Below are 27,599 nucleotides of genomic sequence, written 5' to 3'. Positions count from 1 at the left end.
TACTCTATGAGCTATTAATTGTTCCATTACCTATCAGTAGATCGAGCAAGCTAGTTTTACCAACTTACTCTATGAGCTGCTGCTGCTCCATTACAAGTTATTTCGCTCCTGGCTTGACTCTTGGTAATCTTATAATGAATCGGACCCATGCACGGATGACGCTGCCATTGAGAGCTGGCCCAGCAACAGTGACTCACATCGAATAAAATCTAACATGAGCTCTATTTGCTTCCAGTCCACAACTACTTTGTTATTGCACCTCAGTCGCGTCCTAAAGCAAGATTAAGCTCGGATTCAACTTAATTATCAGTTTAATTCAAGCAGTTAACAGCCTGGCTGGAAAGACATGACGTCCGAGCCTAATCGAAGCTTGAACCCTCCAATAACGGGTCAAGCTCGCACAACCTTTGGCTTGCAGACAGATCGACACGTACGTAACCTCTCAGTCACTCATTTGAGAGCGTTCGCTTTCTAGGTCGTGTCAAATTCAAACTCCAGATAGAATTAGGTGGATATCGACCATCATTGAAAATTAGGGGTTGTACGTCTTGATGCATGCGCATTGTTTGTCGCTATAACTAGAGTCGGATAATCGAATAATCACCTAACCAATCTGTCTTGCTGATCCCCCCTTTATCAGGTTTTGTTGGGCAAACAGGTTCACCGAGTCCTGTTAAACGGCATGCATCATATACACCACTCTAATACAGTACTTTCCTGAAGAAACGACACTCTCATTTGTGGTAGCTATGGCAATTAGCGAGGAGAGCGAATGAGAACGCGAGATGGGACGGTGACAGCGTGGGTGAAGATGGTATCCAGTAGCAGATCAATTGTCCTCAAGTGGGGGCTGCTAGCGGATAGTCTTGAGGGATGCAGACAAGGGATGAAACATGGGAGTGCTTGATAGATAAGGAACAAAAGGAGGAGGGATATTGGGAAGAAAAAAAAAGGAATAAAAATAAAAGATAAAAACCCTTTTGTCCTCAACCATCTCCAAATTAATGGAAGAGATAAGGAAGCAAACAGGCACTGCCCTCGTCCACAAGCAGATCGAAAAGCAGCCATATCATGAGCCATTCAGCCTACTGCGGTTCGCTTATCCCTGTCCTGTATCGCTTCCCTCCAAAACAGGCCCGTTACCCCACCCTTGATAGCAAGGACAAGCAGCCGCTGGTCGTTTCCTTTGTCCATCTTCCTCTTGCCTCGTTGGAAATGGTGAAACTTCTCTGGAATGGTAATATGGCCCAAGCTGAACTGTAGAGCTTTGGGACCCGTGGAAGACGTGCAGTAGGGTCGGTTTGTCGTCTGCCGTGATGCAGAGGAAACTGGTCATCTTTTTTGTAGTATATCTCGATCGTTATCTATGGGAAGAGGAGAACTTGTTTATTCCACATGAGATGGGTTCCCATCCTAGGTTTGTTCTTATTCCAGCCACAAGGCTATTTTTAACGATCTGAAAACACGTACTGCAACCGATGCAGCTCGCCAGAAATCCCCGTAAGTCCAGCCACCATCTAAACTGCCCGTATTCTCCATGCAATTTCACTCAGCTAGTATATATATATGCACCTGGGAAAACTTCGCCCGGAGTAGGCCAAACATCCTCGACCGACAGATTTGGAGGCATGTAACTGCAGACATTGCTGCAATCGATGGGACGTTTCTCATAACCAAAATTGCAGCAACCAAAATATTGTTGATCTGGTATCAGTTGACCATGGCCTGCAGCAGTCCGCCAATTTAGTCTCCCATTACTTGTTCTCCGTATGATCGTCTGCATTAAAATTTTTAATACCAACGGATGCTTATTTCTCTTGCTTGCTCTCCGAGCGTGCCGAAGGACTTGCTGGTTGATGGAGAGGGATAATAGATCTCGTGGCTACATGTACGAGCATGCCATCGGAGTTCGAGCAGTCGGTAAAGGGCTAATCTAAGGAAGGACTCTAGCCACCATCATATTGTTGTTCGGAAAAAAAATTGATTGGGATAAGATGTACCTTAGGCTATGGTTAAAGAAATTTAAGTTAACATTACTTCTAAAATAGAATCCTACTGATAAATGAAGTTTAAAACAAAGTAAAGCTAATGCAAAGATAAGTAAAGATAAAATATGATCAATTGATGAATTGAATATTCTTTTTTAGAGGACAATTCCATTTATTTATACTAGGAAACATGATAATTACCTACTCTTAGTAACAGTCTATGTCTGGCCTCTATCTCTGATGGTTTTGATCCATGATATTAGTTTTCCTCCCCTACCCACATTCGTTATAAGGACCGCTCAGTACCAATTGTTACACCAATAATCATCCCAATCGATCTCTATTCGACCTATCATTAAATAGCTTATATTGGCTATCTCTCTTCAATCAGCTTATGATATGATCTTTTGCACTTGAAAGTATTTCTAGGATTAATTATTTGGTTAATATCTCGTAGAATGCTTGTTTACTTTGGTCCATCAGATAATACTTGTACCGGCAGCCTGACCGACCATGCTAACTTTAGGTCTTACCTCAAGACATAGGAGCCTCATGTGATCTTGCTTCAAAACTACTACATGTACAGTGATCCTCATGTATTAGAATGTGGCGTAAACAATACTCAAACTCAATCTGTACTCAGTCCATACTTGATGTATATTTTTGTTACCTGAACTCGAACCAAAGCCGATACTTCAATGGACCTGGTGTGGAACAAAATTAGACCCAACCTCAATAGGTATGAGTTTGGGTATAGTAAAACATGAACTGGGGCGCACAGCACCCCGACTCTTTTCATTGGTGGGGACAAAAAAAAATGTTTTCCAGTGTCTACTTTTTTGTTTCTAATTATGCAACAAATTTAGAAATTTAGGGATTGGAAGCAAAAATTAGAAGTGTAATTGAGTCGGATCAGCCCAAATCATGAGTCACACCGGATCAAATTTAGGCTTAACACGTTGGGAATAGTCTTCGCGGTCTTGTAACAATATATCTCATTGATCTTATTCGTATCCACCCAATTGTATGCTTTGATGTGGAATGACAATGCACCGAGCATTAACGGATCTTTGATCTTGGGAATATTGATAGCAGGCAGCAGGTTCTTTGATCCATCAGTAACGGTGATCATTTCACGAGAGCATCATAGAGCATAGTAGAATAAAGCCTATGTAATGGAATTGGTCGAGCAAGTAATAAATCTTATTTTTGATAAGAAATAGTTAATGTTTATACAAGATGTCCACTAAGGCACCAACCATGGACCACCAACAGTAGTGCAGAGCAAGCATTTAATCATCCCGTGTTCAGCAATGCTGAGTCGCTGAGAAGATGAAAATGACAACGAACCAGTAAACAGTTAGAGATATTTTAAAATTAACAGGTAGTATTTCTTCAGAAATAGAATTCAACGAGTTTGAGCAGTAGAATAAGCAATCCGACATGCATCTGCATTCAAGTCATCATAAAATAAATGATTAAAAATTAACACAAAAAATGACGAATCGGATTAGGTTGGATCGAAATACAGTAAATCCAAATCAAACTTGCAAAATAGAACTGGTACAATTTTAGAACCCAGCTTCGCCCCACATATTGGTTAAATCAGATCGGACCATATCTAAATAGATCGGACCATGAGTCAATCCAATTCATTTGTACCCTAACAAAAAAAATTTATATTTGAATGCTACAAAATATATTTTTGCCCCACAGGCCATTATACCAGCATGCGCACGCACATGACGAAAGACCCGCTCGAAAACAACAGCATTTGCTGATGTCACTTTGGGTACATTACAACGCGACAGACTCAACGAGCGTTTAAATTTGTGCCTGACATAACATTAAGTTTTAGTTTTCAGTTTAGATTTACCCGAGCAAGCACACTATATTTACCTGAAATCTATGAAAAGTCCAAAAAAAATGTTAAAAAATCTCATTAGTGCCAATAGTTTGGGTACATTGGCTGGGTAGATCCAGATTCGACCGGTAAAGGGCCCGTTTCGTAGCCTAAATGAATCGAGGTGGCAGTCGAACTCTGTTCTCCGAAAGAAGATATTCGACCGTTGTTTGAAGAAAACCTTCTCAATCATTCTGCAGGAAACCAAGTGTAACCATTGATAAAAAATAAGGGTGGGAAACCTTACGAATACATGGAACAACACATCTCTGCTGACTATATTTTTGCTATTTTTTAGGTGCATTGTTATTACTTTGACAGAGATCAAAACATTCATCCGCCTTGGTAGGCAAAATATAAAATGATACAAGCTTGTACGATGAAACATGGGCAAACTATGATGTATATGATTTTTGGACGATATCCATTCTCTCCTCCAATGAGAAGTTGATCAGATAGCTCGAAACCAGTGAACTGAATTATTCTGAAAAATACCAGCTGTAAATCTAAATTTGAAATGCATCGATGATTAGAAACTTTAGCAGTTGCTACCGTACCATCCCATCCCTCACCAACTCTTCTAATCCTCTTCTCAGTCTCTCAGCAGCAACCTCACAGTCAGCCTCATTCAACCCCCCAAAAGATATCCGGATGTTCCCAGGCCCACCACTGGAGCTTCCAGGAATCACCACCACCCCATGCCTGTTCACCAGCCACCTGACAACCTCATAATCATCAGAAAATTTATCCGGAAGCTTCACCCAGAGGTAGATGGCCCCCTCCCCACCCTTAACAGCATCTTTCCCTAGTGGAGCCAAAGCCTTCACAAGCACCTCCCTGTTCTTCACGAGCTTCTGCACCCGTTCTCTAATCCATTCGGGTCCTACTTCCAAGGAATGGCGAGCCAAATGCTGCCCTATGATGGAAGCACAAATCGGTATATTGTCTTGGACTTTGAGGAGTTGTGCTCCAAAACCCTCCACCTCAGTTGGGTATGCTATCTGCAATTGTTAGCACATGTGAGAATCATATACAGATTGGAAATTCCAATAGCTAATATCAATCTGATATCTATATCCAGATATAAATACACAAATGGCACAGGTCAACAATATAAAGTACGTATCCAATATAGCATACTGACCTAAATTTAAGGTGGACTGAAGAACCAACAACGTTCTCACTCTTAAACTGGCTTCCACAAATTGTAGTACAACTTGGCATGTTATAACAGATAGATGCTTTCACTATTCATTTCATGAAAAAATATGCACCAATGGGGGACCCAGATAAGAAGAGGCAGACTCAATCATAGTTGCAACTAGTGTTTCGCTATATATGAAACAGTATTAAGGAACAAAAAAAAAGCATGGTATTTCAAATTTTAAAGAGAACTCTTTTTATCTGGTCCAAGTAAATCGCCAAAAGTATCGGGATTAAATTAGGGAAGTATGCAGACTACCATGAAAAACATGGGCTCTCCATCCAAATTCAAATGCACCTAAAAAGTAATGCTCATCTAACATGACATGGAGACTTTACCAGAAATTACGCAAATGAGTGCTGGAAACTTTAAAAACTTGATTGCATAATCCGATAACAATTTAAACAACAAAAGAATCAACTAAAAATGACTTACATATCCCACACGCCATCCCATCATTCCATATGCCTTAGAAAAGGAGAAGAGGTTAACTATGTGGTTACCCTCTATACATGAATGCTTCAATCCATCATACATAAAATACCTGCAAATGAAATATTGAAAATAACTAAGAGAGAGAAGAAAGGAGCAATCAGCGATATTGGACCGTGACAGATATTCTTTAAAATATTAAACAAAAATCAGTTGATACTTGATATTGATGGCCATTCTCGGAGACGGTATTTATCCCTCTGGATACCAAACCGTTTTTATATAGAAGAAAGCCAACATAAAGCAAGGCTTTTGTTTCCAAAGGAAAATTGGTACTTCTGAAGTGATGTTTCCATATCTCGATTGCTTCTAATTAGTTTGTTCTCATCCTCAGTGAAGATTCAATTGGAGATATAATGTCAGCAGAGCTTTTCATAATGGAAAAAAATCAGAGTCTTATTCCTCTGTTGAAGGATTTTGGCCAATAGTGCTGCATGTTCCATCTTTTTAAAGCATACTAATTTCTGAAATTTGTTTCAATTAATTGTACCTGTGGAATACGGAAAACACTTTCGATCTCTATGATTTATCCTAAAACAGCAAATGGCTATTGCCGGAAGAATTAATCATCCAATATCTAAAATTTTTCTTTCCTTTTTTCGAAAGCTTCAACATCATGAAACCATATTGATGCCCTGACTCAACATGGTAACTGCTTCGTCCATCCAAACCATGGTGCAAACGTACCAGATTCCTACTCCTTAAACATTGTGAAAGCATGGGTTACCAGAAAACACAATAACAGCAACATAATTTTCTTGGTGTCAGGATAGCATCTACTATCATGAGCAATGGCCAAGAAAATAAAAGGTATAGCTCACAGTCCTAAATTTCACCTAAAGTAATGCCCAACATGCACCATTTAGCCAACATAATATAATGTTGGCTGCTGCACTGTTGACATGGTACCATACCATCTTATCCAAACTAAATATTCGTACAAGCATAATTTGTTATTTATATGTTGAGAAATCTTTTTTTTCAATATTTACTAGTATGTGCCAGTTGCAATGCATATAGCAATAGTTCTGTCCAATTTTTCATGGTACTTTGCTGGAATGGAGCAATAGATATAAGGCATGTCTTTTTGTACAACAAAATACAGTATTAACTAGATGTGATCATGTATCATCAAAACTGAAATAGAGGTTATAAACTTACTCATAGGTATTATCTACAACAAGCCATGCACCAGCACTTTTACAAAGATCTGAAATTCTCTGCAAAGAGCAAAAAATATTAGTACATAGGTGGATGCATTGTTGAATGTGTGTGTGTGTGAGAGAGAGAGAGAGAGAGAGAGAGAGACCTTCAGTAGCGGCTCTGGAATATACACCCCAGATGGATTTCCTGGATTTACAACAGTAACAAGCTTGGGTATTTGTTTGTTGCCCTCTCCTGATAGAGTCTTCTCTAACCAGTCTGCATTAAATAGATATTAGTAAAAATACAGGATTACTGAGTAGAGACAGGCTAAACCAGAGAGCAACCTCTGCCATCACCACTTCAAAATGTAGTCAAAATATCGATATAAAGGAATTTATTTTTGATATAAAACACTGAATTTTATCCATTAAATCTTTTGATAGGTAAATTCTACTTTTACCCAAAAAAAGAAAAGCAAATAACAAACAATCAATCGTGAGAATGGAAGCAACTGTACCTAACCTTAAAATCCCTACATACTCTCCCAAATACAGATTTGTATATATGTACCTTAACAGAAGTCAAATACTTTCAGCAGATACTTTCAATATTGCAGAAAACTCTAACAGGTTTTTCCTAATGTCTTCTCCTTAAAAAATTAAGGGCCCCATGACCAACAAAATATAAACTCAAAACTGGAAAAAAAAAAAAGGGCAAAAAGAGGGGATAAGTTGCCGTCAGACAAATAAGTGCTACCAGATGGGAAATCATTTTAAAATTAAAAACATATGACAATGAGATGGATTCTAAAAAAGAAATCTGAAACTTCTAATGGTAGAGGCAAAACAAAAAATTTAGAACAAAGCTATAGGTGTGAAAATTCATGTCACTTTCAGCTATATGTCAGATGATCACTAAAGAAAAGCCCAGATCAAGTTGAGATCCCTATCAAAGAGAAGCAATTCTAATTACAAACAACATTTTTTAAAAAGAAAAAGCTGCTATGCATGTGACCAGAGGCGTACAGTCTCCCAAATGGAGCCTCACAAATGCCACATGAAGTTTGCATATAATAGTACATATCATGCATAGACCATTTGGATTAGTGAGCAATCAACATTTGTATTAGAGATAAAACCAGACATCTTACCTACTTCTGGTTGAAGAGTCTTGGGATTGGAAGGACCAACCAGTATGTTAGTGATGCCCGTCATCTGGAAGGACATGTATGCATTGAAGTAATATGGTGCAAACATAACAACCGAGTCCCCAGGATCACATAGGGTAAGCACAATATTTACAAATGCCTGTGAAGAACATAACAATAGTTAAGATTTAAGCACCAGGAGTACCAAAATAATTGGATGTATTGAACAAAAGGACAATATTTATTAAAAAAAATATCTTGCAATTGCCCTCAAGGATATTCAAATTGATTAAAAGTACATCCAAGACCATATTATAAACTAAATTAATTTTTCAAAAGAACAGGAGCTACTTTGACTAATCCCAAGCATAGCATATTACATGGGGAAAATTTGCTACAATTTACAATTTAAAATGAAAAAAAGGTTGAATCATTAAAGTTTCGGAAGAAGAATTAGGATCCGTTTTCAAAGTTTTGCTGGTAGTTTATGCATCAAAGAAGAAATTATACACTTAATTTAAATGCAATAGTACTCAGTAATTTTCCTGCTTCAAATGAAATGGGGCAGAAAGCAAGAAAAGCCATGCTCATGAGCTTATTATCCTAGGTCGGAACAAGTTAGTTGATAGGATCCCCTTTTTTACGTCCCCATGCCGTCACACGGGAGGGACATGGGGGCACAAAACAAAAAGGAAAGAGAGGGATGGGGTTTTTCTCGCTTTTGGCATAGCAGGCCTCCCAGTGGGAGGCCCACACGACGGGCTATTAGCTCAGTGGTAGAGCGCGCCCCTGATAATATTGAAAGTCAGATACAATAATGCCAACTTTCATATGTGGAAGATTGGTGACCAATATCAAATTCTAACTATTAGAAAAAGGTCTAAGATTCCATTTGATCATTCAAGTCTGTTTCAGAATTTGGCTATCATATTGTTTACAGATAAGGAAAATTTATATTTTCAGTAATTTCATTCATCGAATAGAGGCCTCTGCAAGCAGATGCAGTTTTCCTAATTGAAGCCTCAATAGACTTGAAAATAGGTTTAAGCTCAAGCATACTGACTAGGACTTGTATTCCAAACTTATACATCTCGCACTTGAGTATTGCTGCATGTGGACCAACAATGGCTTCTAATTGTACTACAAAAGATTAACAGAATGAAACCAACACTTCTAATCCAGGAAAGTGAGAGCGGTTAAAGTGGCAGGAATCAAATTTAGGTCCAGTACAGAATGAAAACAACACTTCTAATCCGAAACAGAGAGAATAGAGACATCAAAAAAAAAGATCATGACTATTTTCTTATGGTCAGTAAGTTACTTCTGAAAACTGCACTTGCAAAAAATAATATGTCACAAATTTTAATCACCTGATTTGCACCAGCTGTGACCATAACTGAAGACTTGTTCAATTTATTCTCCCGACGCAACTGCAATGCAAATACAAATGATCACTGATGTTTTCAAAAAAGGGGAGGCATGTTTATAAATTCATATCTGACCAGTTATATAAGAAATATAAAAGAAAGAAAATAATATCATGAGACAAATATTAGCACCACATTTGAGATCTTCATATGGAGCCATGTTGTGAAAAAGTTCCGAAAGAATCATAGATTGCCAATAAGATTGAAATAAGATACAACAGGTAAATTACACCATACACTAATAAATGGCATCAATTTCTAGTAAAAGTGACATGGCTCAAGAAGGCTCCTCCTGCAAATAACTTTTATTTACTCATCAAATAAGGATCTTTAGGAGAAATATATCAGGCAATAAGCTGAATAATCTGCTATAGCTCCTTTAGTTTAAAGTTTATACTAAATTAATAGCAGTCACCCTATTACTATTATACCTTCAATCTCTTCCCAGTTGCGCTGGAAGTAATTAAACCTAGAGCTCATTGAGTTTTTGCTTTCTCTTTTTCCTTAGAAAAAAAAAAGAGTAAACACCCAATACAATCTACCTCTTATTCTTATATGAAATTACTATAATTCTTTTGCATGTGCCATTAAAAGAAAGACCCTTAGCAGTGGGAATTTACATTTAGGGCGGGACACCTGCCCCCCGATCTCCTTGGAAACTTGTTCTTGCACCTGATTTCTAAGCTTTTTATCACTCACTTCTATGTACTTGCACATGCTTCCGGTAACTAAGGGAAGACAAGATACTAAAAACAACAACATACCACTGAAAAATGAATCATTCCACTAGTGTTTAAATTGATCGTAGTGGACTTAGGAAATTTGAATAAGATGAATAGCCAAAAAAGAAAAAAGCAAAAAATTAATTGCCTCAAGAGCAAATGATCTATTTTCTCACTAAAAAAAAAAAACTGACTGTCTAATTCCTTTTCTCAATTATTGCCTTTGATTGACTCAAGTGCTTCTCATAGTTGTCACATAGCCTAGTGTCACGGGCTTGCTATTCCTCAAGCAACCATGCGGCACTTAAAAGCTTTGCTTCCCCACAATTGTCTCAAAGTCGACCTACCAATCTAGCATCACAAGCTAGAATTCTTAGGAAGAGAGCAAGAGCACACCAGAGAGAGTTTAAGAGAATGGAGAGTAGTATTCCACTAAAGAACTCTTACATGCTTTTTGTTTCGTAGTTTGGAAAAATGAGGCTCTACCCTGCACAATGAATGGTCAGGATTATGAGCAAGTGTCACAAATCTAACATGTAGAATCATTCTAGATACCTCCTAGAACTTTCTCACCCTTTCCATGAAAAGCCTAGAAACATTCTAGAAAAAATCTGGTTTTCTAGCCTAATGCACTAGCTTCTGAAGAATTCCATAAACCTTCAGAACTTAAGCTCTTTAGGATCCCTTTCATTTACTCAGCAGAGGAAAAATGCTTACCAAGTGTTTGATGAAATGACCGGTCTGTGACATTAGGTGATCCTAGACGACAAGCCCTCCTATAGCATAGCCAATAGCCTAAGTAATTAGGCGACTTCCCAGGCAATAAAATTTCTACAAAATTTATATAACAATTAATATCTTCATTCATTTCCATTATTGATTAAAACTGGCATCACTCTTCATAAATTGTCTATATGATGTGATCCAAAGATATACCAGTAAAATTAATGCATGAATGACTTAAACATAATACATTCAAATCTATCACATATGATCTAAATTTATAAAATAAAAGCATATAACACCATTGTTGTCTTAGCTCAAATGTCTCTGTTGGATGTAGATGTTGGCTAGGATCCTACAGGCAACCGTACAAGATCAACAAGCAATAAATATAAACTAAACATGCAAATATAATCAATTTAAACAATATAAATGAGATGCTTACAAATAATTAAAAGTAAGAACAACACAACATGGAAAAAAATAATATAAGGAATAGAAGCTCTATTATACAGCCACTATTGAGCAAAAGAGAGAGGGTGTGTGTGGGATGAAGGAGAAAGAGAGGAGATACGGGGATGGATAGTGGTCAGTGGGGTCAACAGCCAGATATAGGGTATGGAGATGGAGAAGTCGGACTGCCAAAGAGTGGAGAGAGGGAGAAGCAAAGTTATCCCAATAAGGCATGCGGTTCTCGAGGGGACAAAGAAGCCTTATTGCCAAGAAAGGAGGAGAGTGGAGAACCAACGGCCATGGATCAAGTCTCACAGGTCGCCATCGATCATAGGTGCTTGAGGTAGGAAGCTGATATGGAAGCTCATCGATCCCTTTTTCTTTCCCCATCTCTCTTTTTTTCTTATATTGGTTTGATCCAACCCAACTCCACGGACCATTGGGCGTTGGGTCCGATTCGAGCATCAACTGGATCTAGTTAGGTGACCATCCGATCGAATTGGTCCATTTAGGCGATCCCCGATAGCCCAAATGAGCATCCCAAACATGGGACAAGCACTTGTGGCAACCGTCCAACCAAAGACTCACCTAGGCCAGATAGATTTTGTCAGGTTCCTAGGCGCAGGTGCTCGTAACAACTATGGTGCTTCTAGCTATTAGCTAGCAGGAAGCAAGATTAGATGATCATGGTAAACTTCAGACGTTACAATAGAACTACCCTAGCTTCTCAGCAACCTAAATATTTCTCCCCTGTTACATAAACATCATCTATGAAATAATCTTTGACAAGCATATATGATGAAGCCGCAATTCACAGCTTAGCAATATCAACCAAGCAGCCCTTCTAAACCCCCACTCAAAGACTTGTTAAGAATACACAACTTATCCTAACCAAATTTGAATATTAAGTGACCGCCCCCTGTTCTAAGGATCAGAATTCTTCCAAAAAGTTGTTCCGACATGTGTGTGTGTGTGTGTGCATCCTTCTATAAACTGACGGACGCATGTAGGTGTCGCAGTTTTTGACCCACATGCCTAATATGTAATTATGCTTTAAGAGACACTAGGACACTTGTACATTTAGAAATATTGACTATAAACAAATGCACATATTTCTATATGTAGATATTCATCATTTATGCTGCTGTACAGAGATTTTGGAATTTGATGTGTCCTACAACCATGTCCATGCCATCAAGTGACATGAGTCCAACATCGCCCGTATATGCATTCTTCACCATAATTTGATAGACATTCCCATACCAAATCTCCATACGTGATGCTAGAATTTCTTAAATGTTATGTGAAGATGTGAAAGGAACCCACCCTAATCACCCAAGTTGCGTTGCTATGACATTGTCAATGATATAGAATTAACCATCCACCAACCTATGAGGTCTCTTTGGAGAGGCAAATCTCCTCTCCACTTCCAATATGACATCCAATAAGCTCTTCCTAGTTTCCCCAAACAACTACCTAATGAGAGCTCTTCTCAAGTTCTATTCATCTAGAAAACATACTTTCCATTTTTCTGAGAATAATATGCTTATTCTTTTTTTTTTATCTGTCATTATTCCAAGAGTTATCATAATACAGCACAGAAGTACCTAGCTGAAATAATTTCATATCAAGAACTTTTGAAAATAAACATTCATATTTAATGAATCCAAAAGCAAAAGCAAAACCAAATCAGTACAAGGTACATATATATTTTATAAATGCCTATGCTGAAATTACAGTAGTTTCTAACTTCATAGCGTTCAAAAAGATCAACTGTCTATGAAAGAAAGAATATCAAATGAACCTTATTAGAATCTACTTGTCAACTCAACAAAGAATTGCATGTATGCATAGTGAATGAGATCAACAAGGAGAACACAATTGGAAGAAGAAGCTCGCTTTTTCAATCAGACAAACTTATCCTGTTAGAATTTGAGGTTTTACTTACCAATGCATGGCTAAGCACATAATACAGAAAGCAAAATAATTTTAGCTGACACGTTTTCATGTAAAGTAGACAGCCCCAACTAGTTTGAGGTTTCTTACTTGAGTTGAGATTTTCATGTATAGAATACACGGTACAGATTTGTTTATGACTGTATAACCTAAACACGAACTAGAAGATCGGTCTTAAAAGTAACAAAAGCATCGCCTGTCACATCAAAATGAGATATTTATGATGTAAGAAAGAAACTGGCCTATCCAAATAGTGGCATCATCCTCATCGTAAACAAAATGCTTTCAAGGCAATTCGCAAAATAAAGCACTTAAACTTACCGAAGTCATCTAGATCCTAGAACTAGCTAGAAACCATATCACGCAGATAACAGTATGATAATTGCATTCTCCAGAAACTTGAAATTTAGGATTCAACAGCCAACAATTTCTATTGTCTTCCAAAATTAAGTCCATTAAGACATGACATAATAATAAGCATAAAACGTAAATATAGTTAAGCTATCAAAAAGTCTAATTCTTGAGTTTGCAGGGAACAGTGGGTTCTTGAGTTGTAGGGAACATTGACATACCTTCTCAATTAAAGCATGCCTTAGTTCAGGAAGACCTTCGTCAGCACCATAACGACTGGTTGAAGGTTCCCATACAATGTCTTTTACCCTGTCTAGAGCCTGTGCAGGTGGTTGCCAATAAACAACTCCCTGCACCAAATTGAGTTGAAGGATGAAATGATGTCCAGCATTGACTATACAAGATCCAAAAGAAGGTATCACAGAAGAAGATTTCTTGTTGTGTCTCTCGTAATCTTATTTCAGGAAACATGATCCTTTGGTGATTAAAAAAGCAAGCATTTCCATCCCAGATGGAGCCACACAAGAAATTGACAGCAAACTGCAATCTAAAGGGTTCCACAATTACATGGGCACAGCAGAAAATGTTACTTATGAATTTCTATAATTCTATTTTAAGCAAATATCTCCACCAATTATACCTCATACAGCATACATACTGCAATAATTGGAAAAAGAAACAAACAATGTTATAAGCATCAAGATCATTTCCAGCCTGGCTAAACTATCATAGAGTTTATCTTTGGTCAAGCTTTTTCTGACACTTGTTCCTCTTTAACTTGCTACAATAATGATCCAAATCCAATACTCACCCTTCAAAATCATCAGAAAACTAAGAGAACTAAAGATTGAAACTACAATTATGAGCCAGCATGCTTCCATTTCCAAAACAGCACAAATGGGCAGACAACAGGTATATATAGGAAAAGAAAACAAAACACAGATGATCAGCTAAGCATAAAGAAAGAAAGAAGCATCAAGTAATCAGACCTGCGCAAGCGATATCGGATCTTTAGCCTTCCGGATCAATTCTTGTATCTGAATACGGAAAAAAAGAGATTTTTACCAATATAACCATTAAAGAGCAAGTAAACCCGACTCAAGAAACTGCAACGTTGAGAAAAACCCAAATGTTTTTTCATCTTACGAGAAGAAAAAGTCGGAGGACATGTGAACTTGCGGAAAAGAGAAATCATACAACTTACGTGAACCATGACAGGGGTATCGGTCTCCAGCGCCCTCCTTGCGAGCTTGGCGTAACTCCCCATCCCGCCGCCTGCTCTCCTGCAACACTGGCTGCTTCTACTATAAGATGGGCAGAATGCGAGGTCAAAACCAAAAGAAAAGGAGATGGAGAAAGAACCTGGAAACCAAAGCGGTCATCTACCTTAAAAAACGGGGAAAATAATTGGAGATGGCGGCCAGTCCACCTACCAACTCCAGCCTATCGTACCAACCACGGAATATGGAATACCAGCCGCCTCAACAAACCCCACGTATTTTTCTTCCTTTTCCTCGCATAAAAATAGACGCTAGAATCCAAAAAAAAAAGTCTTCTTGGAACAAAAACAGCAGATAGGAAACCCAGAAAAATTATGAAATTTAATAATAAATCCTAAATTACTTACAAGTACCCTCTCTCTCTCTCTCTCTCTCTCTCTCTCTCTCTCTCTCTGTAATAAACCAAGCATTAATTTTAAAAAAAATCTCGTCGTCGGCGAAGTGAAGAGAAGAGAGGGAAGGCGCATGTATTCTACTTACTTTACCAGATTCCTCCGCTCGCTTTCGCTGTATTATCGACTTAAATATGTAAAGAGATGTTCTATTATATAATCAAAAACAACGAATCCTCGTAGATCCGGCAACGGAGCGGGGAAATCGCCAGAAAGATTCTCTTGGACGAAGAGGTGATAAAAAATGGGGTTCGAATCTTCGCAGGAAAAAGAATTCAAAAAAGAAAGGAAGACGCTCCGAGTTCTTGATTTTTTCTCTCTCTTCTTTTCGGCGATCGGATGTCTAAAAGAGGCTTTTTCTTAAGATGGAGGCTTGTTAGGTCCTTTCTCTCAAATCGCTCGCTAACGGACAAAAAAAGCTAGAGCACCGCGGGTTTCTTTGCGACCGGCAGTTCGCCTGGAGCGCCGTCGGACAGGTTTGTCTGCGACCGGCGACGTGGAGGTCCCTGAGGTCGTCACCTGAAATAGCAGCGGCCCAACTTTTGCCGGCGTTCGACAATATAGATATATATAGAGAAGAAGCATTACTAATTTAAAATTAATGATGGGTTAAATCGTTAAATATATATTCTAATATATATTAAAATAAATAATTTTAATAACATGATACTATACTTTACTATAATTTAATAATCGAATTTTAATAAATTTAAATTTAATTATATCTTAAAATTTGTATATCATATTCTATAATGTAGATTTTTGATTTATATACCGACCATGTATTTTACTATACTATGCAATTCAACTGGAGACATAAGTTCAAAACTACAAAAATGTATAAATTTTGATTTATAGATTTTTATAGTATAGATTATGTTCTATAATTGGATTTTTAATTTAGATTATCTATTGTTAATGTTAAAATCTTTAGCTTAATTCTCAAGAAATTAACATAAAATATACAGTTCAATTCTCTGAGTAAACAAATATCTACATTTATCAATTTCGATCTGCTCAAGATTTTGGATGTACTTGATCCTTGATTTATAATTTTTCTTATAATATATAATAATTCATACGCACTTATGCATCACCTATCATACGCCTGAAGATTGTGCGCCTATGCGCCGGAATGATCAGGATACATAAGCGAAAAAGGCCAGCAACTCCTCTTTTTATTTTAAGGTCCAATATAACAATGAATAGACTGTGCTACATATAAAGTGATGATAAAGGGCAAAACCATGTAGGACACTCACGACAAGCATGAAATGACAAGACCATAAAGAACAGAGATAGCAAGGAAGCAATCGTTGAAGTGAAGGCGTGAAGCTAAACCTTGTCACCCGAAAAAATTCCATTAAAGCTTCAGAACCGTGGTAACCGCCCCTACCTAGGAACAAATGTGGCCATGGAGAATGAAGCCAGTCTACTCAAATTAATTAGATTAAATTGCAGTAATTGACCTGATTCGTTATTCAAACACATGAAGGGAATGCAAACAATTGATCAGCTAAGCTATGAGCTGAGCTTTTTTTTTTTTTTTTTTGGTCAAAAAACAGCTTTTCATTTCATATAAACACTAACGTGAATATAATTTGCCAGGTATGTATGAGCCGAGCTTTATAGCCAGATATTTTCATATAATGTAAGCGTTCGCACCGGGCTCTAAGTCAAGCTCTTAGCAAGCTGAGCCCAAAATGCGCATCAGCCACTTGGTTCCTTTGCAACCCTACTACACCCATCCATGACAGACATAACACAAACATAGACAGGCTTATATACATACAAACATCCATACATGGAGAGAGAGGGCCCACGAAAGAGAAAATTTATCGATTCACAAATAAGAGAAAGAGCCATCCACGACGAGAGCCAATTGCCACAGGCAAAATGGATTGGTAATAACAGCTCCCTTGAGATACTAGACTTGCAGCTGGATCATCCATACACAGCTTCTAGATTTCATCGAGCAGTCAGTATCAGCCGGTCAGTCTCGTTCAGTGACTCCTAAGATGAAAGCAGTACCTTCCCCAATATTGATCGACAAAGCTATCTATGTAAACAAAGAGGATATATTATGCTGACTGACGAGTCTCTGATACGTGCTTGAATAAATGAAATAACTCTTTAGTTCTTGAGTATCGGACACCACCTACCAGGGTGTCTTCAGGAAGTTGGGCAAATGTGGCTTCAACAACAGAAACGCTCTACTAGCCAAAAGGATGGTTCCTAAAGAAGTTCTGAGGAGCAACTTAGCTGACTATTCTAGCGCACAAACAAGAATCAGCAAAGATCTCAAACAAAAGCAACCGTGGAGACCCTGCACATTAATATAATGCCAAGTCATCTGAAAAGTACCAGAGCACCTTGGAATCCCTTCTGGAGAGGATAGCTAACAGACTAGAACATTGATTCCTAGTTTTCTTCCAAGCATCAGATTATGAATTTAATCATGGAAGTTCTCGGACTGCTTGAACTGCTAATAGAATTTGAAATCTCATGCTTGTGATATACTTCTGATGCAAATAATTGGAGACTCCCAGAAAAAAAGAGGGTTGGGGGGGAGGGGGGGGGGTGGTTGGAGAGGAATAAATCACTTTAATCAAATCATTGGTTGGAAAGAGAGCTACAAATGAGAGGCTTCTAACATTATTTTGGTGCAAAAAAGGGACATTTCATAAAGATTCTTCAAAAAGCCACTAATTTTGGAGTGAAAAGCTCAAAAGAATCAGCTAGCCATGAGCAAACAAAAAGCAAATACCTGCATAAGACCATCATATCAACAAGATTCTCTTGTTAATAGGCCATTGTTTTGGGAACATGTGACCGGTTCAGAAATATAAAAACAAGTCCACATCTAGAATTACAGAGAAGAAACCAGACTAGGAATTACCTAATTTTTCTTTGAGAAATGATGCTGATTGAGTCAGCATTTTGTTATCATGACTTAGTACCCTGCTTTATGGTGATATGTTCAGTTAGACTCCTCTGTGTTTGACTGATATACGGCACGTCCAATTTGCTCGCTCACAGTAAAAGCCCAAGAGAGATCAACCAAGCCTACAGTTCAGAAATAAAACGGAAAGCATCAAATATAGAAGGAAGAGGAATATGTGAAGCAGAAAAATAGACAGTTTCTAGGGGCCAAAGCAGAAAAATATACGGACAGTTGACAATATCGTCGCCAGCTAGCCAGGATAGCGATTTTAACAGGACCTGAACCCTGTTGACATATTAATTTAAATTTCTCCATGTCTGGGTTATATATAAGCTAGCAAAAACTAATTTAATGAGTTAAAATGTTGCTTTTCTTTGTCATCAAGTTGCGAAACTATTTTGAAAACTCCAATGGATAAATACTTAAATAATTCAAGTTTGCCTGCACATTTAGAGAAGTGACTGATTAGCATTTCCTATGAACTAGTAGAGATAGCTGCTGCTTGATTTACAGAAAATGTGTGTCGATCCTCCAAATCATCAAAAAGCAGATGTTATGAAAAGAGAGGGGTAGTCATTTTATGTTACACAACATCTACTTATAACAAGGATCAATAATAAAGTAAATGATACATCTATAAGCCTTAGATAAGCAAAAACCTCTTCAATATCAGGAGAAAAACACATGCCATGCATGCCAGATGATTTTTAAAGGGTCAAACGAAGATACCATTATAGAACTTAAACAGCTATAACATGAATCTACAACTATGCTTCACAGGTTGCCTTGTTATGCCCAGCTTCTTTGCACCTACTACAGTGGAGTGGCCTAATATTTGTCTTATGAGGATTAATTCGCCTTCTCTTTCGCCGTCCCAGTGGGTGCTGAGAACGAGGGGGATATGAATTTGAAACAGAACTAATGCTCTCAACATCTGGTACTGGGTTAATTGATTGTGAATAGGCCAAGCGATAGCTTTCACATCTGAAATATCTCGAGCAATAGTCATAAGAAGATTTACCAACACGATTGAAAACTGCAATAGCATGCATGCAAGGTAATCCCGTAACCTGCCACCTCTGACATGTGCATTCCCAACTAGCAATATTAACAACGTTTATTGTACTACCACGAACCTCAAACACAGAATCAGAAGAACATAAAACAAGAAGTGTGCTGGCCTTGGGGATCTCCTTCTGCAATTTTTGCTCCATTGATGGCGTCAGTGTTCCATCCCATGTGCTAGAAGTTTGCCTACGAGAATCCATAACATCCTTTATCTTAACATGCAATGCATCAATCAACTTCACTATTGTTGACTCATCTTTCACTGCAATCCATCTGCTTAATGATTCTACAATGTTCGATGAGAGATGATCATACCGTGAACCTCTAAACAGGGCATTTGACCAATGTTCAGGCTTAGTGGACATTACCCATTCAGCAACATCTCTTGAAATATTCTTTATTCTACCAATGCATGTATTGAAGTCATCAACTACATAAGCTTGGGCACAACTTCTGAAATCATCAACAATTGCATCCTTAACTTGATCTGAATAAGAACCCTTCTTCAACTCTGCTTTCAATTCTTCGATTAGATGAAACAGAGAATATGCATGGCAACTATCCTCAAAAACTCTAGGCACGGACTCATCTAGGCCCTTCTGTCTACTAGACACAATCGTTATGCTACAAGATGTTGATACTGCATGTTTTAACTGTACTAAAAACCAATGCCAACTATTATGAGTCTCAGCTTCCACTGCTGCAAAGGCAACCGGAAAGATACAATCATCTCCATCGATGGCAGCTGCACCTAGTAACTTCCATTGATTATTTGCTTTTAGAGGAATTCTATCAAGAAAAAGAAGAGGACGGCAGCCATGCTCAAAACCATGAAGACAGGCATGAAAAGAGACAAATATGCGACGAACCTTTGAATCAACTGATGCAGCTAATGTGGTTATACTGCCAGGATTAGCCTCCATTATTTTTTTACATAACTGAGGCAACCGATTGCATACCTCTTCCTGCAAGAAATGAAGCTCTTTCTGGGCAGCCTCTCTTGCATGCCAAGCTTGAGTGTAGTTCAAATTAATTCCATAATCTCGATAAATATCTCTTGCAATCTCTTTGGGTTTTGACAGTGGATTGTCAAGTAACTTTTCCTTAATAATACTTGCTAACCAATGTCTCGTTGCTCGCTGGTGTCCATCATCACCAGTTCCTGCTCCACATGTGTGTACATTGTTGAATTTCTTGATCATAAATTTCTGCTTACGAGCTGACCCTGATGCATGTATCCGCCATGGACAAGTCTCTACAGTGCATTTAACAGTCACACGAACATTGTCATTCTTTATATATTTGTATGTGAAACCTTTGACAAAAGCATATTTACACAGTGCATCACGAAAGGCTTTCACGTTATCAAATTCTTGCCCAACTTCAGTAATGACACAATCCCAAGGAGCAGTCTGTGGTCCAACATTCTCAGCAGTGTCTACAGCTACAATGATAGGTGCGTTTGAGTCAGCTAGAGTTCTCCTAGTTGCCCTACAAAAGCATGCATCCCTTGTGATTTTGTGCATGGGATCAAGAAAATAAGATGAGTAGATCTTATGGCATACCCGCCTTCAGTCTTGTCAGCAGAGACCAATCTCTGCTGTCTAACAATGTCCATAGTCAGGGCAGAGGCAGCAGGTGTAACTGAATCAGCTGCAACAATCCTAGTTGCAATACAAGAATTAAAAACTATCCTTGCAAGGAAATAGCCTTAAGATTAGCAAACTTGGGAGTAGTTAAAGACAACAGACAAATAGTGAAGCAGGCAAAGAAAAGCATTTGACAAATATAGAGCAAGCACTCATTTTTATCCAATTTCAGGTCTGATCCTAAAACTTCTCAAACCATTTTGCTAGCTGAAGGACAAAATGACAGGAGGATAGAACCTAGATAAATTCAGCAGTGGCCATGTATCTGTAGCCGAAATAATTACAAAGTGAAACATTAAACAACAGATCTAAAAACCATTCTGTGAAGTAAAAGGTCAAGATAGATTCAAATATTTTTGGGATACAGTTCTTGACAAACCCTAGTCCCCCAGAACTCAACAAGGGCATATATTTCATGTTGATGCAGAAAATATGAATCAGACATATAAAGCAAAGTGTTTGGTAAAATATACCTCCCATTACTTTTTCCTGCAGTGTTTGCTTTTGTCCGTCTAATATTTTCACTGGTGGAACCAGTCACAACTTTAGGCGTATTTGCAACCACCACAGAAATCCTACCCCTAGGCACCCTAAAAAAGCACAAGGTTGATTAACTAAACACTGTGTAAATATTAAAAACTTAGTGACAGCTGTAATGTGTATACCTTTTGCTACTTCTGCTGATAGCTGTAAGCTTCTGTGATCTGACATTACGGCGAGCACCAACTTTGTCAACTATAGAGGTACCTGAGTCAGCAGCAATATTCCTACATGCCCTAGGAAGCATACAGTCCTCGTAACTTACAAGAAAAAGAAAACAACAAGTGCAACTCATGCAAATGATAAAAAGGATTGTATTTGGAAACTCATTTATCTTTTGAAGGGTGATGAAATCAAGGTAATTGTTTCCAAGTTACCTGCTGTCAACCTTACTTGAGACATATAGATCTGTTGTTATAGAACTCATATTAAAATCAACCATGCGCCTTAGATCTTTGTCACTAGATATTGCAATAAGAGTTCGTTGGTTGCCTGGAAGAAAGTACTTGATAGACAAGTTACTACTGTCAATGTTAAACATACTTGCTAATTCTGACTTGAGATCATCAAACTTCATGTCACAGCTGATATTTATTGCATGAGCTTCTCCACCACAGTAGGACATAGTTCCATCGTCATTTGAGACAAACTCGCCACCAAATTGGCAAACAGCTATAATGGTCCCCTCTATCATGGTTTGTGGTCAACTGCATGTGTTTAAAATATCAGATAGAAACTACCTGAAAAATCAATAAACAAATAACACACCAAAGAAGATGTACCTGTAAATAGTATCTTATTATTCAATTCATATATTTACATACTGGAGAGAATTGCATCTACTTCCTGATCAGTGTCGATTTATGGTATCCTAACCACAAAATTCTTGGCAGTTTAAGGGCACCTTCAAAGTTCCGACTGTGAGAAGTAATCAGCAAATCACAGTTAGCTAACTAATAATATTTAGCTAGGATAAGGTAGAAGCGATAAACTGACCTCATATAGATAGGATAACGCTTGTCGCTTGAAAGTATGGTAGGATAAGCTAAAATGTCTCTCAAGTGCAGTAGCTTGTTCATGAATGCTGGTCCATGCTAGGACAGGATATTCTAATTCTCAATTATGCAAACACTTTCACTAAAAATCTGAATCATAAAGGAGCAGTGATGAACTCTGAAGTTATAATTACCAAAAAAGCAAGATGCAAACATTTAGAAATGACTTATGCCTTGGGTTCAGCATTAGAATCCATATAAGTCATACATAGAACAAGAGAATGCATGAATAAATTGCCTCGCTTTTCAAGTCCAAACTCAAGGTGGATTTTACACCAGGATTCTGCCATGGAGAGACATATCATAAATCTGGTAGGGGGAAAGGCAAGAATAAGACAGTGAAGACCTGTGACTAATGGCATATCATATTAATAAGGAATGATTGTGACCAGTGACATGCGATTAAGGTGAGGTATGAACCAATGGACATGCTCATGAATTCACAACTACTGCCTTTGTTGAAAGTAAGACTTCGTTTTATCTTTAAAACAGTCAAGACATAGAATTATCAAGTTTTATGTTGATTTCAGATGCTTTAACTGACAGGTATTGAATCCACGACCTTTTCTTTCCACAGCTTACAAAAAGCTGATGTTTGGCTCAGATTTCTGTCATGAGTATATGGAGGGAAAATGTAAGGGTGTATACTTAACTAAATCAAAAATATGGTTGGAAATCTTCATGACAATCATCAAAAGTGGGCTTTCTTCTGTGATAGAACAATTCTGCTCCGTTGATAGCTAACGAAATTGTTTGTTTGCTTGGAGCCACTGGTGATCTTGTAGAGTAAGAACTTCTAATCTATAGGTACTATACTTCAAGTGTAACACTCTAAGAATATGTCCTGGCTTATTAAACAACATGATTAAACTCCTCCTCCTAGGACGATCGTTGAATCATGGTTTATACATCATAACATTCTTATCATAGTCATGCCTTCATCGCTAACAATATTATAGATAGTTCCTCTTCGATTACAATTTGTAACAGAACAAAGACAAACATGTTTTACCCTTTTCCTCAATTTTGATAGGATATGCCCATATCAAGTTATGTATCGAAGTCCATGACTATATGGCCTTAACAAAAATAATGCAAACCTTCTCCACATGATAACTATGTGGAGAAACAAAAAACAAGGTACAAGTCACGAAATTTCAATATCATTCAAGCAAAAGAAGCATCCTTGTACCTTGTATGAACTGGATGGTTGCCATGGATGGTCAGAGGACTCACAACCCTGTGAAGGATGATCAAGCTGCGTAACCTATACCCATACTTCGCATTTCTAACATACAGATTGTCCCATCAGTTTCCCAGGTTCAAAAGGAGGCCTGCCGTGATTGAGTCTACATTTATTTCTCAAGATAATCTATGGTAAAATAGCACATCAACATCAGAAATATCTGAACCTCTGATCTGCTTCAACATATTCAACACCTGGAATGAACCATTAGCAGATATCTAAACTTGATATAGCTCCATGGTTCATATCTTTCTCGGAAATCAATTCATGCAAAACCATCCTTAAACTTCACTTGCCTTCTATGTTTGTTTGCTGGCGCTTTGCACTTAAGAGATGTTCTATTGCAGCATCCTAAAAGATTCTTTGATGTCCTCTACAATGCCATTTGCAGTAATTCATAATAGCAGTAGGTTCAATGCAAGTTCTGGAATCCTTTTATGAAACACTTTAAACAGGACTGCTTTACATGAATTCTTGTTGGATTTATGGATACAAACTTCACTTTTGGTACATCAGAATTTACTTTCTATTACTGTACCAAGCTGCAATTCTAAGCAGACACTATAGTTCTGTTGAACAGCTTCAGTTTGGCCTTCTTTCTGTAAATGATGGGAATTGCTATGGGTTTTTTAGGTTGCATGTAATCCACCACCTCCAAGTCCAGTTACTGATTTTTTTTTAAAAATACAAATTTCACACATAGTTTGAGCTCCAAAAAAATCCTAAAGATAGCATAAGAGAGCTATACTCAAGTTTAAGTAAAGTAGTTGCCAGTAGAGTTGATGTAATTCCAAGCATAACAATCTCGGCTCATAGTAACTTGGTCTAGACAACCTCTCGGCGCTTTAAAAGCATCCGAAAATGATTTTATTGTGGCAATCCAACAACATATATAATAAGCCAAGAGTAAGTGCTCATTTCAAGTTATGAACCTCGAACGTTTTCCAGATAAAATTTGATTAAATCCCTGGTGATTGGAAGTTCTAAGTTAAACCTCATCTATAAATCTAGTCATGCCAACACACTTTCGCTGCATCGATCCTGGTTTGAGATTTTGTGATCAGCTCCAACTTCATAATCTGATAAAAAAGGCTAGTGTTGACTTTTCTCGTAATCGGATCACTGACGTGGCTACTTCAGCATCTCTTGATCCTTGATCACGAAGCATCCCATCCACCATCAGATAACATTGTCCCTACGATCCAACATATCACAATCAAATAGGGATTAGCGGTACTTTTTTTGTTTCTACCATGTTAAAATCTTCCACAATCAAACTGCCATCCATTAGGTCAAATATAGCAATTGGATTGTCTTCCCACAAATGACAGGTGACAAATTTATCCATACTTGAACCCTCAATTGTCCAACCCTTTTCTGATGCTTGGTATAATCTATTCTATCTTCATTGTAACTGTAATACCGCACAAAAATAAGCACATCTTCTTCTTGTCATCAATATAGTCAAGCAAGTTGTGGTTTTCCTGCATAATCTTAGAGTTTCAAATAGTATCCATGGTGTTGAATCAATTTGCTCTAATATCACATAATGTAGTTCTAACTCTGAAAATCAAACATAAAAAAATATATATAATTATGATTTTGGGCCAAAAAATAATAGGGATATGGATATGCTGTTCACTCAATTACATGATTAAAAAAAAAGGTAGGTGGGGCTTCTGGTTTACATGCCTAATTTGCACATTCTCACTCTGTGGGTGAAGAATGGAAGTAAAATCAGATAAATTGAATTCAAACAATTTTGAACAAAATAGATATGACCAGCTGAGTAAACTGATGTCCTTTAATGAGATAACATTTATATCCATAATACCACTTGCAACACATTTTGACAATGACAACTTGGTCTGTGCAAACACCATATGCACTTCTAGAACATTCCAAAGATGCTCCACATATCCCAGAATAATACATCTTACCTTATAATAAAGTATCAATGGATGCCCTAGTGGGATCCTCTAATGTGATTGCCCTTCTTAATGACTAATGACTTGTTTCCTTTGCATTGGGAATCTGACTATGATAATATTTTTTTTGAGTATCAAATATATTCCTACAATTTGTCCCATAAAATCTCTGAAAGTTTCTCCATCTCAATTGCAGCTTTGTCTGGCATCACGCTAATTCCTCTTTTCTCACCATATGAGCAGTTTCGATTTGTTTTAATGATGCATGAATGGTACAACCATTATGATTAATGCTTTAAAACACTGCATAGTGACTCATATTAGGAACATGGGGTTTTGCAGAAAATTGGGAAGCCGAATAACTTCTTTGAATTTCCAATCAGATATTGACATGTTATTGAATAAAACAAACATTATTCTTAACAGTTGCACCAGGGACATAAATTAACAGGACTTCATATTATAGGCCAAAAAATGGAACTGCTAATGTTGTTAAATCTAAAATTATAAAAATGTTGATAATAATTAAAACCTAAGAACTGATTTCTCTACTTTGCAACCCCTTATAAAATACAGCCAAATCAACCTATCTTTTGGAGAACAGATAGAGGAGGAGGGGAATACCTTCTTTTTTTTTTTACAAGATCCTAAACTTCGACTACAAAAATCTAGAAATTAAAGCCCTAATATTTTCCCTCCTGTAGCTTTTCCCCCGCAGAACTAATAGAGCAAACCCTGTACCTCATATTTCCTCACGACATCTCTTCTCTCTCTAGCTAGTGGCTTAGAATCAGTAAATACAACGATCCGAAACAGCACTAATAACCAACGCGAGTAACCTCACGAGCATTTCTGGGTACAAACAGTCGTTCATAGACATACTGGAGAGAGCGCTGAAACGAACCAAGCTGCGAACTTTACAGCAGAAAAGGATTTAATGAACAGAACACGAAAAAAACTAAACGGGGCTACTTGATTGCAATTAAGACTACAACGAAAAAGAATTGCAAAGAAAGGAGAAATTGTTTCAGATTGGATACAAAATCAGGGCGCATACCATCAAACAAGAATCACGAATCAGTAGTCATCGGTCTTGCATACAAGATAGAAGAATCCTTGAATCTTAGACCACTTATCGGATGTTATTAGGGCATCACCGATCGGATTTCCGCGAAAACATTAATCGAACCAGAGCAAAGGAAATCTAGGTTTTCGCCAGAAAAGGATAATTTTTTTTTTTTCTTGATATAAAACAGTACGGGGAGGAGATGTTTACCGCTTAGAGCGGCGCCTCCTTTTTCTATCCTCGTTCCGCTGCTCCCTCTCGCGCTCCCTCACTCTCTGGACCGAATGATAAAGGGCTGGCTTTCGGGTTTGGGCTGGCCGCTGTGGGTATGGATGCCAATACCGGGCGACAAACGCGCCGCGGGATGCAGCCAAACCCGTGTCGTTTCGGTGATCCGTCCGAAACGTTCCTTATCCCGATATCGGCGAAGCCGCGAACCTTGTTTCAAGAAACTGAACCTAGCCTTGTCGCCTCTCAGCGGCCGATTTGGCAACACGATGATTAAAACCATGCGTGTCTAACGAAAAACCCTTACAAATTAAGATTTTCTATTGCCACAACAAGAGAATTGTTCATGTAAGCATTAATGAGATCCCCGTAGCATTACTCTACTTGTAGCAGTTAATAGTGCGAACGATGTAAATTCGGAGCACTCTAAAAATTTTTATAGGGGATAGGTGGGCATGTATCAGTTCAATAATTTATTTTTTTATAAATATTTTAAATTAAATTTAATTGAAATAAATAAAAAAAATATTATAATTTAATTTAATTATAATAATAAAGATACAACCTCTTAAAAATGGAGCAAACCCTTCAATATGCTTAAACATGTATAATGGCCGATCCTCACCATCGGCAATTTGACAACGGAGTAGCACAATATATTGGCTTCCTAGCATGGAAGGTAGGCTTTACC

The 27,599-nt window shown here is 37.8% G+C and overlaps 2 protein-coding genes across 34 annotated transcripts; both read right to left on the bottom strand.

Moving 5' to 3' along the window:
* Positions 1–4,125: 4,125 nt before the first annotated feature.
* LOC103704201 (aromatic aminotransferase ISS1) lies at positions 4,126–15,734 on the bottom strand. 7 transcript variants are annotated; one of them, XM_039130488.1, is made up of 11 exons: positions 15,273–15,734; positions 14,899–15,184; positions 14,717–14,816; positions 14,502–14,549; positions 13,734–13,862; positions 9,251–9,310; positions 7,884–8,040; positions 6,897–7,009; positions 6,749–6,807; positions 5,531–5,639; positions 4,434–4,892 (listed from the first exon to the last, which is right to left on the bottom strand). In XM_039130488.1, exons 3-11 carry the CDS (start codon positions 14,777–14,779, stop codon positions 4,440–4,442), a joined length of 1,191 nt encoding a protein of 396 aa, XP_038986416.1. In that variant the 5' UTR covers positions 14,780–14,816; positions 14,899–15,184; positions 15,273–15,734; the 3' UTR covers positions 4,434–4,439. The 7 variants fall into 7 exon arrangements, with proteins under 7 accessions (XP_038986415.1, XP_038986416.1, XP_038986417.1 ...); XM_039130489.1 differs by having other exon boundaries at positions 14,717–14,807; XM_039130490.1 differs by having other exon boundaries at positions 14,717–14,803.
* Positions 15,735–16,795: 1,061 nt separating this feature from the next.
* On the bottom strand, positions 16,796–26,987 carry LOC103704225. 27 transcript variants are annotated; one of them, XR_003385167.2, is made up of 11 exons: positions 26,891–26,964; positions 22,382–22,479; positions 22,168–22,303; positions 21,929–22,092; positions 21,763–21,846; positions 21,511–21,645; positions 21,319–21,435; positions 20,762–20,860; positions 18,084–20,687; positions 17,347–17,510; positions 16,798–17,243 (listed from the first exon to the last, which is right to left on the bottom strand). XR_003385167.2 is itself a non-coding variant. In XM_026803702.2 (8 exons), exons 3-8 carry the CDS (start codon positions 22,077–22,079, stop codon positions 18,218–18,220), a joined length of 2,124 nt encoding a protein of 707 aa, XP_026659503.1. In that variant the 5' UTR covers positions 22,080–22,092; positions 22,168–22,303; positions 22,382–26,665; the 3' UTR covers positions 17,957–18,217. The 27 variants fall into 27 exon arrangements, 3 of the variants coding, with proteins under 3 accessions (XP_026659503.1, XP_026659494.1, XP_026659487.1); XR_003385170.2 differs by lacking the exon at positions 26,891–26,964 and having other exon boundaries at positions 16,796–17,243; positions 18,084–18,250; positions 19,265–20,687; positions 21,763–22,092; positions 22,382–26,665; XR_003385176.2 differs by lacking the exon at positions 26,891–26,964 and having other exon boundaries at positions 16,796–17,243; positions 18,084–18,250; positions 19,310–20,687; positions 21,763–22,092; positions 22,382–26,665.
* Positions 26,988–27,599: the final 612 nt, after the last annotated feature.

Source organism: Phoenix dactylifera, chromosome 9, assembly GCF_009389715.1.
Source record: "Phoenix dactylifera cultivar Barhee BC4 chromosome 9, palm_55x_up_171113_PBpolish2nd_filt_p, whole genome shotgun sequence".
In the NCBI taxonomy this organism is placed as follows: domain Eukaryota; kingdom Viridiplantae; phylum Streptophyta; class Magnoliopsida; order Arecales; family Arecaceae; genus Phoenix; species Phoenix dactylifera.
The sequence above is the reverse complement of the archived record's forward strand: the minus strand, read 5'-3'. Positions and strand labels throughout refer to the sequence as shown.

Excerpts from the sequence above, each read along its gene's own strand:
- LOC103704201 (XM_039130488.1), bottom strand. The coding sequence starts at position 14,779 with ATGGGGAGTTACGCCAAGCTCGCAAGGAGGGCGCTGGAGACCGATACC. Across the intron at positions 9,311-13,733 it reads GGCATGCTTTAATTGAGAAG|TTGCGTCGGGAGAATAAATT; the intron begins GTATGTCAATGT and ends TTTGCATTGCAG. Across the intron at positions 8,041-9,250 it reads TCACAGCTGGTGCAAATCAG|GCATTTGTAAATATTGTGCT; the intron begins GTGATTAAAATT and ends TGTTCTTCACAG.
- LOC103704225 (XM_026803693.2), bottom strand. The coding sequence starts at position 22,079 with ATGATAGAGGGGACCATTATAGCTGTTTGCCAATTTGGTGGCGAGTTT. Across the intron at positions 20,861-21,318 it reads GCAGGAAAAAGTAATGGGAG|GATTGTTGCAGCTGATTCAG; the intron begins GTATATTTTACC and ends TATTGCAACTAG. Across the intron at positions 20,688-20,761 it reads GCTGACAAGACTGAAGGCGG|GGCAACTAGGAGAACTCTAG; the intron begins GTATGCCATAAG and ends ATGCTTTTGTAG.